This window comes from Myotis davidii, unplaced genomic scaffold, assembly GCF_000327345.1.
Source record: "Myotis davidii unplaced genomic scaffold, ASM32734v1 scaffold455, whole genome shotgun sequence".
In the NCBI taxonomy this organism is placed as follows: domain Eukaryota; kingdom Metazoa; phylum Chordata; class Mammalia; order Chiroptera; family Vespertilionidae; genus Myotis; species Myotis davidii.
This window is the reverse complement of record NW_006287459.1, coordinates 1,851,808-1,866,584: the sequence shown is the minus strand read 5'-3', so window position 1 is coordinate 1,866,584 and position 14,777 is coordinate 1,851,808. Positions and strand designations below refer to the sequence as shown.

The window sequence follows — 14,777 nt, the reverse complement described above, 5'->3', positions numbered from 1 at the left end:
ATCGAACCCAGAACCCGTCAGTCCCCAGGCCGATGCTCTATCCACTGAGCAACACTGGTTAGGGCAGGAGGCCACTATTTTAGAAAGTGAGTTTTGTTTTTTTAAGATATTTTTATTGATTTCAGAGAGGAAGGGAGAGGGTGGGAGAGATAGAAACATCAGTGATGAGAGAGACTCATGGATCAGCTGCCTCCTGCATGTCCCTTACTGGGATTCGAGCCCACAACCTAGGCATGTGCCCCAACTGGGAATTGAACCGTGACCTCCTGGTTCATAGGTTGACGCTCAACCACTGAGCCGGCCGGGCCTGTTTTAAATTTTTAATGGAGTCCTGACCTTTTCCTTTTAAAGTATACATTTAAAATATCATTGTACCAAAAATGTCACTTTAAAGGGAGGGTGGTTTCTTCACAAAATAACAGGACTGTCTTCCATGTGATGAATGTCTTGACCTTTTCATTCTACTTCATGTATGCTTTACTATAACTCCACGAAGGAGGTGTGAGGCCACACAAACTTTTATTACAAAACAGAAGATACAGAAGAGGAAATTAATGCTTAGCAAGTACACATTTAATCTTTTGTGTCAGGCACTTTTATTACTATTTTGAAGATATGAAACCGAGGTTCAGAGAAGTTAAGAAACTCATCCAAGATCACACAGCAAGTGAGATTGGGGCTAAGATTCAAGTCCAGGTGTCCAACTCTGAAGCTGTGCTTCCCTCATGCCTTTTAGGAAAGAACTCAGCTAAAGATCTGAACCTGGATCCCAACTGGATCTTTCTTGAAAAAGCTGGATTTGGAGAGATTTATTTATTTTCTCTAAATTTCACTTGTAAAATGGTGATGGTAATACTGATGTTGTGATGTTCAGATCTAGAATTTACAGTGGGTAGTGAATGTCTCTTATGGTCATTACTTTTTGTGAGACACAGGCCTTATGTCTCAGAAGATCTACTTTTGTGGTCTTTCATTAGCTCATTCCAAAAGTCCACGTTCTTTTTCCTACTCGAAGGAAGGGAACCTTGTGAATAGTCAGAAAGACTCCTGCTTTATCTCCCTTTCTCCCCACACAGTGGGGCTGTGATGAGAGAAGCAGCCCTTAGAACGGGCGGCAATGTGGGATGCTGACACCTCTGTCTGATTTCCCCGCTCTGCGGCGGAAGCGGCACACTGTGCCATTTGGCAGGGCCTGGGCCCTGAAGGGCAGACTTCCGGCTCCTTCGCAGATCTCCTGGGGCCCCAGGAGCTGCCATTGTCAGAACATTCCAGATGATGCCTGTATCCTCCACTAGCTGAAAATCCAAATCATGTCCCTGTGAGTTCCCAGAGCAGATGTCCCCGGGCCTAAGACCATTCCAAATGTGCAGCTGGTAAAAGACTCTCCTCTCATTATTGATTTCCTGACTTTTTGAAGGCTGAAACACTTCAAACCTAATTTTTTAGCTCATAGGAAAAATACCTCTTTTGGTACCTTTTCTTGATAAGAATTTGGAAAAGCATATTTTTTTTCTTATAATGGATTTCAAGAATCATGAGTCAATCATCTATGAAATTTCCCCGAATTATCTGTGCTAAGTCAGATGAGAAATAGCATTTAAAAAAAAAAAAAACAACACTCATTTTATCAGTTTTTCATGTCACTCACCTTAAATTAAATAGTCTTTCCTGGAAATGAGATAGACTTTTTGTTCCAGTGTAGATGAAGTTCTATCTAAAATGCACATGTAAGATCTGTAATACTTTCAATGATAAAGATAAATTTTAAAATAAAATAGAATACACATATGTTGAGGGTCTGCCAAGGGCTAGCTACTGTTCTAGGCAGGGGTGAAAGGTATCCAAACATGAACGCCCTGTGGCCTCTTCCTTCATGCACCTTCCAGCCTGAGGAGGGCCAGGGGTCCAACTGGAGTGACAAGAACACATTGGAGCCCAGGCCGTGTGGCTCAGTGGTTGAGAATCGACCTGTGAACTGGGAGGTCGAGGTTCAACTCCAGGTCAGGGCACATGCCTGGGTTGCCAGCTCCAGCCTCAGTGGGGGGCGTGCAGAAGGCAGCTGATCAATGCTTCTCTCTCATTATTGGTGTTTCTATCTTTCTCTCCCTCTCCCTTCCTCTCTGAAATCAATGAAAAAAAATTTTATTTTTTTAAATAGCAAAGATATCTACTATTTGAATGACACCCCCTTAGATAGGGTGATGTTATATAGTGGATGAACAAAATAGACCCAGGGACATTGGAGCATGGAACAGACTGATGTATTTCAGAGGGAAGGGGTAGGGTGGGGCTGAAAGAGCTTAACTGAAGAACTTATGTGTGGCTCAGTGGTTGAGAATCGACCTGTGAACTGGGAGGTCGAGGTTCAACTCCAGGTCAGGGCACATGCCTGGGTTGCCAGCTCCAGCCTCGGTGGGGGGCGTGCAGAAGGCAGCTGATCAATGCTTCTATCTCATTATTGGTGTTTCTATCTTTCTCTCCCTCTCCCTTCCTCTCTGAAATCAATGAAAAAAAATTTTTTTTAAAAGAACACATTAGACTCTTGGCATGTTTTAACAGACATAGGAGACACACTGTGCTTGATCCAAACATCATTAAGTTCATCGCAAGTGCTGTTTCAGAGGCAAATTACAATTCAAGCTTATAGTCTTGATCTGGTGCAAATGTGCTCATTTCCATTTTAACTGATAAAGTGTGTAACCTTTGTTCTCTGGCTACATTACTAAAGTAAGTGATGGCTTTCCTACTGGCTCTGAAACTTGTTTTGTAGGTATTTGGCATAGGAGGGGCCTCTTTTGCCACACACACACAGATGGCCTGTACATTTGTGGACTGAAATTACATTTTTAGATAATAGGCATGTAGTTTACTAGGTTTTGGCATCTTTGCTTAAAAGCATAGCTCACCATTTTTACAGAGGAGCCTTATGTGTTGGCAAGTTGACTCAGAAAGCAAAAGGAACAGTTAAAGATGAACGTTACTGTATAATTGCTTTTTCATCCCCTCCCCCCATTTCCTATACTTCACATTTGATCTTCTCTTAGCAGAGCTGTACTACTTATATTGCAGTATGGAGAGTATCAAGTATTTCTACTTTTAAGATCATGTGTTTATGGTATATAGGAGTGAACACTCTTTGAGAAAAAAGAAATCAGGCCTTTCTGTTGTAATTTTTCTACGTAGCTTGATCACATTCATCTTTATTTTCACCTCCACATCTATTGCAAATGACCTTTTCTTCTGTCTCCAGGCTGTAAAGAGAGAGGTCTGTGGGAATGTCCATCCAACAAACAGTGTTTGAAGAGCACAGTCATCTGTGATGGGTTCCCAGACTGCCCCGATAATATGGACGAAATAAACTGCTGTGAGTCTTACAGGAACTTGTCAACACACAAAATTACCTCTCATTGTGAATAGAAGCTAGAAATTTGGAAATATGTGTCAAAAGCTTTTAGTATGTTCAGACTTTTTTTTTTTTTTTTTTTTTTTTACCAAAAGACAGTCAAACATGTATAAATTTATGCACAATGGTATTATACTAACACTAGAGGCCTGGTGCACGAATTTGTGCAGAGGTGGGGTCCAGCTGGCCTGCCCCATCTAGGCTGGTCAGGGGGAGGGGCCACGAGAGGTTGTCTGGACAAGGGGAGGGCTGATTGACCAGCCACAGTGTGCATCATAGCGACCGGTTGTTCCAGTCACTTGGCTTTTATATATATAGATTATTTATAACAAATAAAAATTAAAATACTACAAATATCAAAAAATATGGGGACATAAAATTAAATTATATTCAAAAATTAAAAACCAAGCATAGGACTAATTTCTTCTGGGTTCATTACATATCATTAGGTGAATAAAACAAAATGTAAAGTATTATGTGTACTATTGTCCTGAGTTTTGAAAGTACATAGATCCACATATAGGAAAAGATTAGAAGGTAATAAGTTCACAATTATAACCCCCTGGGTGGTGGGATTATTAAGTTTTTGTGGTTTTTTAATTTTTGTATTTCCTACTTTTTCTAAATGAATGGCCACATTTTTCACAATCAGAAACAAATTTATGTCTCTTAAGATGTCTTGCCTACTGGTTATAGAAAGCCCAGCTTGTCAACTTAAACAATAAAGATATTTATTATCTTTATTATAGTCTATATTATATGTAACATATTATCATAGAAAAAGTCAAGTGTAAGAGGGATTCTTGAGGCTGGATGTGGGAGTTCAGCACTTCCATGATTCTCTTAGTTGGGCTTGACCCTGGGCTGACTCCCACCAGGTCCAGAGCACCAGGGGCACTGTGCCTCCTTGATCATATCCCATGGGAAGAAATGAGAAGCCTGCCCTCATCTCTCCAACATCAATTAGGGATTCGCTCAGATTAGCCAAACTTGAGCAGAGTCCTGCTAAGTGAGGAGCCTTTGTGTGGATCAGCAATGACCCCACCTGAACAGCTGAAATGCAACTTCTCAGCGAGAACCAATTAGGAAAAGAGGCTGGGTCCTCCAGGCCACCTCTGATCCAGGGTAGGACACATGGCCTGGCCAGCAGAGTCTGGGCAGGAACTATCTTGCAGAGTACAACCCACAAAACCATGGGCCAAGACCCCGATCTTGGCTCACGTGTTCACTCTTGGACGAATAATTATATTCAGAAAAAAATAATTGTGATCAGAAAAATGCCATGTCCTGCTTAAGCTGATTGGGAACTTCCTCTGGAGCTTGGGACAGTGTGCAGGTGGGGAGGCGGGGAGCGGTGAACAAAATCATTATCCCTTAAAAAAGGAGAAAGAAAGGAGATGGATGCTAGGTAGGCAACCAAGGAGTTTCACTGTGACCTTTTTAAAACCCAGGAGAGAATCAGGTGTGACTCAGAATCATTTACTAGTAGAGATTTTGAAAACGTAGACAGTATCCACATATGTGGACGGAGATGGTTTTCATGCTGTGGTGACTTCAGTCCACTCACCCCCTGTGCTCTGCTTGTGACACAGCAGATTTTAACCGTGTTCTTTAATTTTTGATATTTCTGCTGCTTGGGACTACCCTTTCAATCCTATTGTTAGAGCACCTAGTTAGTCCCTTGGAGGAAGGAGTTCTGTTGAAATGTGTGCTGTTTGTATGGATTGACATCTAGGAAATGAGATTTTACCGATTCCCTTAGTCTGTTTGCCACCTGTTCAGAGGCCTCAGTGAACTCATCTTCTGGGCATGTTCCCGCTGGCAAATGGCTATGTGCGTGTTAGTGATAATCACATTTACTTGTAAAAGGTTTCCGTCTTCTTGTTTCTTGTCCCCTGTACCAGCATTTTGCCACGAGGATGAACTGAAGTGTGCAAACCACGAGTGTGTGTCCCGTGACCGGTGGTGTGACGGTAGAGCCGACTGCTTGGACAGTTCAGACGAATGGGACTGTGGTGAGCTGCTGGCTTCTGCCATCTGCTGTACACTCGGCTAAATGAATCCTACATGACTTCACAGATTGTACTAACCAAGCTCATCTATTTTGCTTTACTACTGTCAAAGCTGACAGTGGTGATTCATATCCGTTATTTCCAAGTCACAGAAAATGTCCCTGCTCTATTTTGTGACTGCTCTATTTGAAATGCCTGCATTATGTGTAAAAGCACTTGAGTTCAAATTGTTATAGATTATAATTTCTAAATTCATCACTCAGCTTCAGCAATGATCAACACTCTGTTATTCTTGTGTTATTGACACCTCCTGGAACGGGATATGAAAGGAGCCCTCCCAGCTTCTCTAGACGCTTGCTCCACATCCAAATGGGACTTGTCACTATTACTTCTCCATGTGGAAGAACCTAAAGGCATCTCCCATCAATACCTCCAGTATTTCAGTTTATAATCTTAAATTTGCTTGATTCCATCATCCCACACTCATCACTCTTTCTGTTCACTTAGCTCTTACTTCATCTGGCATCATCTGGCCAAATCGTAGTTATCATGTGTCTTGTGATTTAATGTTTGCAAATGATCTGCAGTTTGTTAAGTACAGAGGATGTTCTTTTATAGAATAGGAATTAGCGGATATGCCAGATTAACATCACCATCACATACTTGCATTCTCACCATCACACATTTGCATGCTCACCACCGCACACTTGCAGCTCACCACCGCACACTTGCATGCTCACCACCGCACACTTGCACACTCACCACCGCACACTTGCATTCTCATGTGCTTTCTTGAAAGGAAATGATATCAGTGAAGGTACAACTAGCTTTTTATAATTATGCAAATCATTGGGAAAACGCATGGGAATGGGCCCTGCCTCTGGCCATCTTCTAAAAAAAACCCCAAGTTAAGAACTATCTGTCTCTTTCACTGGAACCTACAGTATTTTGAGGGCAGAGAGCATTTCTAATCCATTTTTTCAGTCTTCCACCACACTGAGGCAGTGATTTTCACAGGGCAGGTATTCACCAAAAGGTTCTTAACTAAAATGAATAAAAATGAATGTATGCAAGTAAAGAGAGGCACGCAAAGTTACCCTTTGGATTCTCGAGAGGAAATGTTTTTAATTAGGGTTTTCTCTTTTGTTCTCAGTGACCCTCTCTCAAAAGGAGAACTCCTCATCATTCCTGACTGCTCACAGGTCTGCCACAGAACAGCACGTGTGTGCAGATGGCTGGCAGGAGACTTTGAGTCAGCTGGCCTGCAAGCAGATGGGTTTAGGGTAAGGTCAGTAGTGTGTAGCACTGATGAATTTCTCAGAGGGCTTCGCGGAACTTAGCTGTAATATCTTCCTTATGAATGCAGAGCGGCAGAGTGCTCTTAAACAGAGCCCTCCCTGGCACGGGAAATGAATCAGGTGACAACACCGCATTTAATGACAGGCACCTGCTCTGAAGAGTCTGGGTGCAAAACCGAGTTTGATGAAGCCTCTAAAAATAAATGAAGTAATTATATTTTAAGTACATCTGAAGTGAAATGCTCTCCTCATTTATAAAAGCATTAAGATGGTTTCCTACAAGGAACTGGCTGGAAAATCGTGCGATACAGCCTAAGAGAGTATTGAACATTCCTTTTTAAGCAGCACACGTCTGTTTCATAAGTTGAGAAAGAAACTTGAAGTTGCTGGTATTTCAGTTTACCCCAAGTAATGCAGGAAAGCTAGATCAGGGAACGTTTCACCATTTTGCTTCCTAGTAGAATGAGAAAACACTCACTCTGCCTTTGATATAAACACACTCAAAGAGATACTTCAAAAGTTGCATACTTGCTATTATGTGGGGTTTTATCTTTCAGTTCTATCAGCGATGGAAAGCAATAATTGAAGGGTGCTAGAATATATATCTGAGTGTGTGTGTGTGTGTGTGTGTGTGTGTGTGTGTGTGTGTATCACTATGTATGTGAGATTTTTGGAAAAATATTTTTGTAGAAATGAGAGAAATAAATGGATTTATACCATACTAGGATAAAAATTGTACTAATGGCATTTCCCAGGATTCCACTGAGCAAACTTGAAACAATTTTATAATGATGAACCATTCAGTTAGGGAATAATAGGTAGCAGCATTGTTTTAAAATCCCAGTTAGAGCCCTAGCTGGTTTTGCTCAGTGGATAGAGCATCAGTTTGCTGACCGAAGGGTCCCAGGTTCTATTCTGGTCAAGAGGTCAAGGGCATGTACCTGGGTTGCAGGCTCTTCCCCAGCCCAGGCCCTGGTCAAGATTTGTGCAGGAGGCAACCAATTGATGTGTTTTTCTCACAGTGATGTTTTTCTCTGTTTTTCCCGCTCTCTAAAAAATAAATGGAAAAATATCCTCGGTTGAAGATACAAATAAATAAAATTCCAGTTTGAAAAATTCTCTAAATCCCAGAATCTTCAGCTCATTTTTCCCCACCTAAAGACCCACATCTTTGGAAAATTGAGCAATTGAGGCTAATCAATAATAAAAGAACTTTAAACTTTGCCAGAGTGGAGAAATTATATTTGCCAAGATCCATTAAATTATACTTTATTTTCGCAACTTCCCTATTATGTCTAAATGAAATAGGATATGATTTGGTCAGAGAAAAATGAAAAGCGTTTTGAAAGTGCTTTCTTTTCCCCTCACTAAGACACAGATTATTTCTTAATGTGAAAGCAAGATTACATGATGACGGATAACTTCATTGAGAGCTCTGAGAGAAAGTCGGAACTACAAAGATTTTACAACCAGAAAAATTTCTTTATAAGCCTCCCGGTTCTACTACAAGTAGAAGGGATCTTGTTTTAAATATTCTACTTTATGTTTCTTCTAATTTTTTGCATATAAGATTTAAGTTTTTTTATTGTGGTAAAATGCGCATGACATAAAATTCACCATGTTAACAATTTTAAAGTGTGAAATTCAGCGGTAAGTTTACAATGTTATGCAATCATCACCATTCCCTGGCTTCGTTCACTTGGCATAATGATATCATGCATTGATATATTGGCACTTCATTCCTGTTTGTGGTTGTATAATATTCCATTGCATAGGTATACCTCATATTAAAAAATCTGTTCATCCATTGATGGACATTTTGCTGGTTTCCTCCTTTACCTATATTGTGTGCATATTGAATTAAAAAAATCTCTTTACTCCATTTTCTTAACATGGTGGGAAATTCTCATTTCAGTATTTTAGATATTTAGAGTCTAAATTGACATTTAGATTTTTTTAAAAGATAACTTTATTTCAAAGAACTACTAGGAAAATCTTAACAGTATAGTTGGAAAATCATAACCATTATTTGGCTGAGTTCATGGATAAGTAGTGATAAGTCTTCCAAGGAAATGAGTAGGAAAGGCAATCTTAGTATTTTTGTACTTTTTGATTGCCTTCAAACTCTTCAGTTTACGTGGGTGTTTTATGAATTGACAGAAACCTGCACAGCCAGGGTGGGGCAGGAATGAAGATAATGAGCAAGATGAGACCAATTCCTGTTTAGGAAGCCGCTCTGTTAGCACTGTTCCCGAGACCAGCTGCTTCACAGATCTGCCACTGATGCTCAAATCAACTTGAAGTAGCCCAGTGCCTTTGAGCCATTTCCTCCAGATTCAAAGTCCTCAATAGGAGGGTCTGTCTGGCTATGACTAGTTGTTGACTGACACTCCAGCTGCCAGAGGCGGGGAGAAGACATAGCGGTTTTCTTTAGCTTCTGGAGTGAAGTGTCCACTGCACTGGCCTGCCTTTATACCTTCAAACATACTCTGCACCAGAAACTTGAAGTTATAAGAAACTTCTGCTTAGGCCCCTGTATGAGAGTAGGCCTTGTGTGGAGGATGCAAAGGTGAATCACATCACCAAAGAACTTCCAATGTATTGGGAAGACATATGAGCAAGCAACCAAGAACATAAAATTAGAGAAAAATTCAGACTTTTTGTCATCTAAGAATGGTTCATTGATAGCACAGCACATGACATTTCTATTAAAATTATATAAAAATATTCAGCTCTAAGATGGTCTTAATACTGTGGTATATATTTATTAAATTATTCCTTTATTCATTCAGTAAACATTTATAGAAGTCAGCATTGTAGTGTGGTATCCAAAACAAATGTAACCCAACTTCAAATAGGTCATTCAGTGACATGAGGGGGTACATTTTGGAGCTAGTTCATAAAAATTACATGTCTACACCCAATTACATGTCTTGCAGGGATACTACTGAAATGCTTTCATGATAGAGGCAGTTGATTAAAAACACCTGCATTTAGCATTTTTCAGACTTTCCTTGTCTAACCACACAAATGCTAGGCTCTCAGGTAAGTGCTTGTCTGAATGAGAAGATTCAAAGTTCTTTGCTGAATTTGAGAACCTTTTTACCCCCACCTGCAGGTATCTCTAGAGTTCACCCGGCTTGGAAGTAAGATGGTTATTTGCTTAGACAAGGATATAAATCAAGTCCCTAAAGTCTCTCATGATAGTATATGGACTTTGCTACCTACATGTCCAGTATCAAAAACATATGGACATCTATTTAATCAACGATACAAATCAGACCTTAAACTATTCTCTAACACTTGCCAAATGCTCAGTTGAGACATCTGGTATTCGAGGAAGTTGGTCGAAGGGATGTGATGACTCTCTGTGTCTCTTGGCTTCACAAGGTTTATCTTTATGTAAAGTTAGATCATCCAGAAACAGGCTGTACTATTTTGGCAAAATTCCTTTACGGAATTAATTTCAATCTGATTTTATGCCCTAATCTTTTAGAGTTGGTCAACAAAAGAAACATGCTTCAAAAACATATTTGTATGTCTTGGGAAAAACCAAAGACAACATCTATCATGTAACCTTATAGTCCTTTATGTAAAGATTTACACTGTAATTTTTTTCCTACTCTCAGGAGAAGTTTCTAATTTCAGATTTCATTTGTCATGTAAGAACTATCTAATTCAAGATGATTTTCTTATTGATTGACTTCCTTGAAGCTCAAAGACAGATTCAATTCTCTGTAGTAGTAAGTGCAGCTCAGGTTGCCAGAAGTTTAAAACTTTGTAGTCAACTTTTAAAAAATTGAAAAATAACTCATATATTATAAAATTCACTCTTTAAAGGGGTAAAATCGGTTGTTTTTAGTACAGTCACAATGTGTGCAATCATCAGTGCTGTTTAATTCTAGAACATTTTCATCAGCTGGAAAAAAAATCCTGTGCCTATCAGCAGTCATGCCCTGCTCCTCCTTCCACCAACCCTTGATAATCACGAATTTACTTTCTGTCTCTATGTGTTTTCCTCTTTTGCACACTTTACACAAATAGGATCATGCATTATGTGCATATCTTGTCTGGCTTCTTTCACTTAGCGTAATGTTTTTCAGGGTTCATCCATGTTGTAGCATGTGTCAGTACTTTATTTCTGTTTATGGCTAAATAACATTCCATTGTTTGTATATATCCCCATTTTTATTATCCATTCATCAATTGATGAACATTTGGGTTGTTTCTACTTTTTTGGCTCTTATCAATAATGCTGCTATGAATATTCAAATACATAGTTATATGTGAACCTATGTTTTCAGTTCTCAAGGGTATATACTTAGGACTAGAATTGCTGGGTCAGATGGTAACTTGATGTTTAATTTTTTTAAATAACTACCAAACTATTTTATGAAGAGCTATATCATTTTCTACTCCCACCAACAATGCATAAGGGTTCCAATTTCTCTATAGCTTTGCCTCTGACTAAAAGGGATCACTCTGGTTGTTGTATTGAGCATAAGCTGGAAGGACAAGGAAAGGAACAGGAAGATTAGTTAGGAGGCCACTGAAGTAATCTAAGTGAGAGATTTTGGTGATTCAGATCAGTATATTAGCAGAGCACATGGTGATAAATGGTTCGATTCTGAATATATTTGAAAAGTAGAGTCAACAGGACTTCCTGACAGATAGATGTTGGTTAGGGGTTGAGAGTAGTTAACAAAGAAAAGAGCTGAGAATGACTTAAAGGTTTTTGGCTGGAGTAACTGGAAAGATGGGATAAAAATAAACTGGATGGGGAAGATTGTTGATGGAGCAAGTTTAGGGAGAAAGATCAGTTCTGTTTGGGACATGCTAAGTTTGGGATGTCTAGTAGACATTCAAATAGAGGTGTTTATAAGGCTCAAGTCTGGAGTTTATTAGAGGTCTTGGCTGGAGATATATATTTGGGAGTCCCTGGAAGACAGATGATATATAGATTTATGGGACTGGGTGATATAACCAAGAGAGTGAGTATAGAATAGAGAAGCTGATGTAGGGCTGAGGCCTAACATTAAGAGGATTAGAGAAGAGAAGCAGCAAGCCAAAGGAATTGAGAAAGAACAAACAGAGGTGTTAAAGTATGAACACCCTGGAAACCAAGTGGAGAAACTGTATCAAGGAGAAGGCAATGGCCGGTTGTATCAAATGCTGCTGAGAAGTCAAGTAAACTGATGGCTGAAAACCAACTGCTGGTTTCAGCCCTGTGGATGTCATGGGCATGAACAGCTTCAGTGGAGAGAGGGGGCTAAAGCCTAAGAGATAGTGGGAAGAGAGAAATAAAAAGTAACTATGGAACATTTTTTAGGGATTTTGCTGCAAAAGGGGAGCAAAGAAATGTAGTGAGAGGCTGGTGGGGGAAGTAGGGAATCTTTGATTTCCTATTTCCATGGAAGCACTCACTATTCTGTGGCTGAATTCCTATAAACCCCACCTGCCACAGTACGAATGTCCCACCTCCCCTTAATTCATATGTTGATATCTAATTCCATACAGAATGCTATTTAGATGTGGGGCTTTGGGAGGTGATAAGGTCAAGAGGATGGAGCCTCCTGAATGTGATTAGTGCCTTAAAGAGTCCAGAGAGCTCTCTGATGCTTTTCCAAGTTGATGGCCATCTGTGAACAAGGATTCAAGTCTGAGCATAGGCAAAGGACATCTTGGGTACTAAAAGTAGGTCCTTTAACAGCACCCAGTTATTCAATAAACATACTTCATTATGAGGACAACCAGCTGTTCAAACATAAGTCCCTTTTAATATTGCTTTATTGGGAGTTTTGTGGTAAGTCCTCACACCATCTTGTGACCTTACCATTGTATGATTTTTAAATGGATAGCAGTGGGGAGGTGCGGGTAGGAAAAATTTATCCTGCAGCACCATAATCCAAGTGTTTTTTACTTTTTGAAATGTCACTGAGAGTAATAAGTAGATGCCTGGCATCTCGTAAGTAGAACTCAGCTGAAGCAAACTCACCAAGTGTTATATTTTTTTTCACACAGAAGCTTTGTAGTTTTCTGGCAGATGTGTAGCCCTGGCACAGAGTATTCATTTCCTACCCATTAGCAAGAAGCTGCTGGTTAAATGACTGCCTGGGTGAGAAGAAAATCACAGAGTCCAATGTGTGGGTGTAGTGTTTTTTGGAATGTGCTATTCTGGGGGTGAGAAAGAATAATACTTTTCTTGAAAAAGTGTTACATTCTAAAGAAAGAGAATATGATTTAAAGTTCTTCCATGAGACCATTGGATATGAGGTTTTATTAAACAAAGCAAGGTAAATCTACCAGTTATCCTGAGAGCATTTCCATAAGATCACTAACAGCGAGTTCTGGTAAGAATTTGGATATTTGTTAGCAAACGAAATCTCAAACTGTCAGTTGAGTTAATGAATAATTTATGAAATTAAATGGAAACTTCTCAGTGGTGTAGACAAATTCACCATTATTAACTGAAATGGAACTACTTGAGGTCCTGAATTAATTAGATTTTTAAAAACTTACATTTCATTTTGAGGTTTAAAAAAAAATGGATTCACGTCCTGATTTATAAAATTAAAGATGGTTTCCATGGGTTCTCCAGAAATAGGTACTGTCAAGACCCAGCTTTTAGCCAAAAATATTGGGATAATTGTAAGCAAGAAGATTTTAGAATAGGAAGAATTAATCTCCACAAAGTCTCTGGGTGCATCAGATCCCCCAGTCATAATGAATATAGCAAGGCCATTAGACATCGATATGAATGGGTCCTGGGAAAATAAGAACATGATTTATACTTGAGTGATCCATCAGGAATTGACCGAAGAGGTCTGCGTGACTTCTGTTAGAATTCCTTATGTGGTGGTGACTTCATTTTGGAACTCTAACAGGAGATGCCTGGTGATGACTTAACTTCTGATCCACGATGTTGTTCATGTTGTCTTTGCAACCTACTGCAATTTGGCTTTCTTCTACCTCCTAGATAGGACTGATAGTCAGCAATGATATCTATATGGCAAGCCTGCTGGCCTTATTATTCATACAGTTTGAACTCAAAATCCAGTTTCTCACTCTGCCATGTAAGACTGCATAATCGGTACCCTGCCTCTCTCCCTTACCCAATATCCTAGCACTTTCCACTAGTCCATTAAACTTTATGACACATTGACCTTATACTGTTGACGCTGAGAAAGAATGTACCTGCTAAAGAAGGACTCCTTGTGGTTAATAAGGCCCACATTTATAATCAGAGTCTAGCAGCCATTGTGTATGTGGCCTCTCATGCTCGCAGTATTTCAGCCAAAAGGCACAGACTGGGCAGCCAAGCTTTCTGCATTGTGCTCCTGCTGTCCAAACGGACCCTTATAAAGGAGTTCCTGGAATCATATCTTGACCAATAGAATTGAGACTTTCTGTCTAATTGGGGCTGCACAATTACATCCTCATTTGCATCTTTACTGATCAATCAGAATGGCTCCATTGCAACCAATCAGGACAATGATTTTGGACCAATCAAATTGTTAATTGGAGTCCTCATTTGCATGAAAATGGACCAATCAGGGGCCAGGGGCAGGAACTTCTCTCTATATAAGCCAATCTCTCCTTTTCTTGGGGGGGCTCACTTTCTGCTGCTTTTCCTCCTGGCTTGAGCTCTGACATGGAGCTGTTTCACTGGAGCTGTGGCAATTGAGTTGCAACCCTGGGGCTGTAATGCTTGGGCCGCTACACTTCAGCTGCTTTGCTTGAGTCCTCACTTGAATAAAGTCCTTGCACTTGAATAAAGTCTCTTTCTTCATTGCACCTCAGCTTGGGGGACTCTGGTTGATTGACTTGGTGGCAGCAACTTTTTGTTAATATTACTGATGTTCCAACACTGCAAACTCCTTCCCTCTCAGGGGCCTTTCCTTTACTGTTCTTTTGCTTGTAATGCTAACCTCTAGACCTTCACAATTACCTCTATCTAAGCATTCTTATCTCAGCTCATGTATCAGCTACCTTGTTGAAGCAGCTTTCACCCATGCCAAGTCACTCTCTATTTGCTTCTTTTGTCTCCTTTAAAACACTTCTCAG

General features: G+C 39.9%; 1 protein-coding gene across 1 annotated transcript in view; it reads left to right on the top strand.

The window, feature by feature from the left end:
* CORIN (corin, serine peptidase) overlaps positions 1-14,777 on the top strand; it is a 181,332-nt gene that overhangs the window by 140,468 nt on the left and 26,087 nt on the right. The window contains exons 13-15 of the mRNA XM_015560986.1: positions 3,251-3,364; positions 5,308-5,418; positions 6,569-6,698. Coding sequence (XP_015416472.1) covers positions 3,251-3,364; positions 5,308-5,418; positions 6,569-6,698 — 355 coding nt within the window. The remainder of the gene's footprint in view (positions 1-3,250; positions 3,365-5,307; positions 5,419-6,568; positions 6,699-14,777) is intronic.